We start from the raw sequence: 5,116 nt of genomic DNA, 5'->3' as shown, positions 1-5,116 counted from the left end.
AGGGACCTCGGGGGCCCGCGGCGCCGGAGGACGAGGACGAGGAGCCGGGGGAACCCGAGGACGAGGAGGAGGAGGCGGAGGAGGAGGAAGAGGAACCGGACCCCGAGGCCCCCGAGAACGGCTCCTTGCCCCGGTTCGTGCCGCGCTTCAACTTCACCCCGAAGGACCTGACCCGCTTCGTGGATTTCAACATCAAGGGGCGCGACGTGATCGTCTTCCTGCACATCCAGAAGACCGGGGGCACCACGTTCGGCCGACACCTGGTGAAGAACATCCGGCTGGAGCAGCCGTGCAGCTGCAAAGCCGGCCAGAAGAAGTGCACCTGCCACCGGCCCGGCAAGAAGGAGACGTGGCTCTTCTCCCGCTTCTCCACCGGCTGGAGCTGCGGGCTGCACGCCGACTGGACGGAGCTCACCAACTGTGTGCCGGCCATCATGGAGAAGAAAGACTGTCCCCGCAACCACAGCCACACCAGGTACTGTCCCCCCGCCGCGTCGTCTCGCTTCCGGCCACCTTCCTTCCCCCTTCAGCCCACCCCGCCGCCCCACCCCAGTTCCGACCACCCCCCCGCCCCGGGCGACTCCGCGCTCCCTCGGCCGCGCCGGGCGTGTGGTTCCCCAGCATCGTCCCGCGATGCGGGCAGAGGTTTTGGGAGAGGGAGAAGAAACCTTTGCAAAGTGTCCTGGTCTTGAACTCGCTCCTCCCCTAGCCCCCATCGCTCTCTCTCCCGCCCCAAAGGTGTCGAGAGCTGTCGTCGTTGTGTGTGTGTGTGAGAGAGAGTGAGTGAGTGAGAGTGAGAGAGAGAGACATTTCTTATGCCTAGCACGGTGTGACCTCTCTCTGTGCGTGGAACCCCTGGAATGGCCAGGAGGCCTGGGTTAGACCAGCGAGGTCGATTATCTTGAACCTAAGTTCTGCTAGAGGAAACTCAAACCCGGTGAAAGGCAGAGGGAGCTGGACGTAGAGAGACAGGGTAGGAGTTTTCCAGGCATGGCGAAGCCAGAGACGAGTCTCATCCCTCTGTAAGTGGCTCCTTGGTGGCTGTTCTCAAGGCTCTTGTTGCTGCTTTGAAGACATACGTTAGAATTTCTGCTCCACTTCCATAACCCTAATTCTAGAGATGGGCTTTGTTGCTGAGCAGCGCCAGTATCTGGACTCCTGTTCTCAGCAATATTTCCACTCTTCCCCCTCAGACCAATCCATCAACTCATTCTGAAAGCATTTGTTAAAGGCTTCCTGTGTGCCTGGCAGTGTGCTCAATGCTAGATGCAAACAAAGATGTCAGAAACAAATCCCTAGCTTCCTCTCCCACCTCTGTCCCCACCCACTTTAAAGCGGTAAGGCAGCTGAGAATTAGGAAAGTTTGAAATCTTAATAGCCAATGAAACTGCTTACCTTATTAACATCCTTGCAGAGAGGCACTGGGCTTGAGAATTTCAGTTTAATGTTCTTTCTGCCCATTGCAATTTGAAGATTAATCTGACATGCTTGCTCAAGGGACTAAAATATTAAAAGCTTGGAACACTGGTTTATTGAGGTTTTTATCTCAAAGGTTTCAAACAGTTTGGTGTAAGGAAATAGGAGTTTAAAAACTCAAGCTCAATATGTTGATATCAGATAGCTTTTGCCTCTGACATTATGGAAAAGCTTCATTTACTGGAAGCTACCCAGATTCTGGAATTCACCACCACTGAAGCATCTAATTCTACTTCATTTCTCCAAGAATGAGCAAAATTTCATTATGGGATTTTTTACTCTGGCAGTTTTTCAAATACTTTCTCTCCTCCCTGCTCTTTTGCCTGTTTAATGGAAATTGCTTAGAATAAGAAACTGGTTGGATTTGAAATGAAAGCACAAGTCTCCTTCCTTTGCATATTTTAAGGTCCTTTAACTTTTCAAGATTTCTAATTGTGTAGTGTTTTAGATCCTGCCCCTGTATTTTAGCTTGCAGCAGTTTTTCAGTTGATAATGACTGCCAAACTTCCTACCAAAGGAGGCTATTGTTTCAGTGAGAGACAGTCTCTGCTACATTTCATCACAAATTATACTTTTTGTATTTATACCTTTATGTAGTAACTCCTGAATGACCCCAGAGAGTTTACTAGTGTGAATCTCAGCTTCCATTTCACTTAAACTAGAGACTAATTATCACATAGACCTAGCTAGTGATTCTTCAGTAGAGATGGGCATTATTTTCTATCAATGTCCATAAAACCTTTAGTGAATAGATGAAGCTTTTGGAGCAATTAGAGACTATGAAATTTAAGAATACTTGGATTTTTGCTTAGTGATGACATGCTGCTGCTACTGCAGATCCTGCATAGGTTACAGCAGCGAGGTCTTACTTCTACAGGAAGTACTCACTATTTCAAGGGCTTCCCTGGCGGCTCAGATGGTAGAGGAAATACCATCTTTCTGCTGGGTAATGGAGGAGAATGCCACCTTGGCTATTTGAACATAGGGTTTCTATTGCACAGTCAAATGCTTGTCTTTGTTTAATGATAGATTCTTTTCTCTCAGAATCAGAAGTTTTCAGATAAACCTGCACTGGTCTGCTTGTTTAAAAAAATCTCTCATAATGTTTTTTTGGGGGGCACCATTTTTATAATCTTTCTTCCTCTTCATCCTCAGCCCCTCTCCCTTTTCCTGTTATTCTCAATTACTTTTCTCCTCTGGATGCTGTAGGGAGGAATAGCTGTGGTGTATGTAAAGGACCCTGCATCAAAAGTGATAGGGAAAAAGTTGAAGAGATGTTCAGCTGCATCTTCCTCACACAGAAGATCGAATTAGTTGTCTGTCATTAGAGTATCTGTGTACAGCGTTCTACAGTCAACTAGATTAGCCTGGATAATGGAGGGTACATTTCCACAATGCAAAATGGCAGATAATCTATTGCTACATAATGGGAACAAGGTTCTACTTCAAATAGGGCTGACTCTGAGCAAAATCAAGAAGTAGATCACGTTGACTTTGGTGCCCTAGTCTCTTTGCTTTGGGTTCCTCCTCTGTACCCCCTCTCCATTGCTCACAGGGATCAATGTCCTTGTGGGTCGTGGAATACCTGTAAGAGTGAGGATTCTGGAGTCAGGTCATGTGGCTCTTGTGCTTATTAGCTGTGTAAATTAGTAAGTTGCTCTTTCTGAGCCTCAGATTCTTCATCTTATATGTGGATAATAATTGGTACTTAACCTCTTGAGGTCTTATGAGAACTAAAAGAGCAAATGCGTGTAAAATGCTTCACATAGTGTTGTCATAATATCTGTGCATAGTATAATATATTGATACATAGCACCCAATACTTGCTGCTGCTGCTAAGTCGCTTCAGTCATGTCTGACTTTGTGCGACCCCATAGACGGCAGCCCACCAGGCTCCCCTGTCCCTGGGATTCTCCAGGCAAGAACACTGGAGTGGGTTGCCATTTCCTTCTCCAATGCGTGAAAGTGAAAAGTGAAAGTGAAGTTGCTCAGTCATGTCGGACTCTCAGCGACCCCATGGACTGCAGCCCGCCAGGCTCCTCCATCCATGGGATTTTCCAGGCAAGAGTACTGGAGTCAATACTTGGTATGAAGATATATAGTAATATTTAAATATTAGTTGCTAATTGTAATAGCAGTATTTGCCCTAATCAAGGTCTTCTTCCACAAAAGGGTGTGAGGTCATCCTCAAGCAGCTTGATGCAAATGGGCCACCTTAATTTATAGAGATGCCATCTTATGATTATTTGTGTGGAGACAAAATCCTAAGTTCAGAACACTGATCAATAAATTGAAAATTATGAACGTTTGGGCAGCAGTCGTTGCAGAGTGCAGGCTGGGAAACAGGGACGGGAAAGCACACCGTGTAACTGAGTGGCTTCTGTGGGTGACAAAGACAAACTGGAATGCTGAGCGAGGAGTTGGGAACAGCTGGGACCAAAGGCCAAAGCGGGAGGCCAACTCCGGAAGGAGATTCTTGGCAGAGTGGAATGAGCCATCCTGTGTGTTTTAAGGGGCCAGAAAGGAGCAAGGCTCTGGGGCTGGCAGTTTAGGTCCAGTACAGAGGGCATTTCTGAGCATAGGAATCGGTTAGAATAAGACAGGAAGGTAATAGGAAGATGGCTTGTCTAAATGACCTCTTTTATCGTATTAGTGATGATTTCTTCCCTTTTTCTTTCTTTTCTCTATTATTTCTTTAGTAGGTTATTGTTTCTCATCTTTATGCTTCCTTCATTATCTCAGTATGTTTCCCATTTTTGTCTGCCTGCCTAAGTCTTTAGAAGTCTCTTCATTACCTTTGGTGGAGTATGGATAAACTCCTAATATTTTATGGCTAAAAAAGACTGAAGAGATCATCTGGTTCCATAATTTGTGTGGTCAATGGGTTATCTAATACTAAGAAGATGTGAAATACATCTAAGGTTTCCACAGGGAACTCATGTCTTCATTTTGATCATTTATATTCAATGTTTTGCCCACCGTTTCTTCTGTTCACTTTAACAAGTATAGTGGAGGGTGTCTTAGGCACCTACTATGTGCCAGGCCCTGTGATAGGCCTCAGAATATAGTTTGAGCAAATAGTGTCAGCCCTATGAACTTAGGTGTTTAGGCAAGATAGACCTTGATCTTCTTCAGTAAGTGAGTATTGCTCTCATTCTTAAAATTATGATGGAAGGAGATTCCATCCATCCCTTTTGTAGGGTGGGATGGCAAATTTTTTCTGACCACATTTTGTTGGTGCTGTTAGACTGCTTGCAAGGTTATGAATGTTGTCTTCAATAGGACCCTCTGTGTTGCAGATGATACAAACTTGACTCAAACTCAGTTCAGACAAAGGGGAAATTCTGGCTTAATAACCAGAACACAGGAAAGACAGAGGTACACCCTGTCTTTCATATTGGACCCTTTTCCACATCCCTTTTCATATTGGACTCAATATAGCAAAATGGCTTATTCCATGAAATGAGTAAATGGCTATTGAATCTAATAGATCTGGGGCTAAGAGGAAAGCAAGCCTTCTCTGAGTTCCAATTGGAAACCTTGGGGAATGACTCTGATTGGTCCAGCTTGGAACTTATGACTATTCTTTCAGCCAATCAGTGTGGCCAGGGAGATGAGGTTCTCTGACCCAATTTGTGTC

The 5,116-nt window shown here is 45.6% G+C and overlaps 1 protein-coding gene across 1 annotated transcript in view; it reads left to right on the top strand.

The window, feature by feature from the left end:
* Positions 1-6: 6 nt before the first annotated feature.
* The window catches only part of HS6ST3 (heparan sulfate 6-O-sulfotransferase 3), a 717,397-nt gene continuing 712,287 nt past the window's right edge, over positions 7-5,116 (top strand). The window contains exon 1 of the mRNA XM_010831521.1: positions 7-475. Within this exon, the coding sequence (XP_010829823.1) occupies positions 435-475 (41 nt within the window). The 5' untranslated portion in view covers positions 7-434. The remainder of the gene's footprint in view (positions 476-5,116) is intronic.

The sequence above is a fragment of the Bison bison genome, unplaced genomic scaffold (genome assembly GCF_000754665.1).
Source record: "Bison bison bison isolate TAMUID 2011002044 unplaced genomic scaffold, Bison_UMD1.0 scf7180017864527, whole genome shotgun sequence".
Lineage (NCBI taxonomy): Eukaryota > Metazoa > Chordata > Mammalia > Artiodactyla > Bovidae > Bison > Bison bison.
Note: the sequence above shows the minus strand (reverse complement) of the source record. Positions and strands in the feature narration are given on the sequence as shown.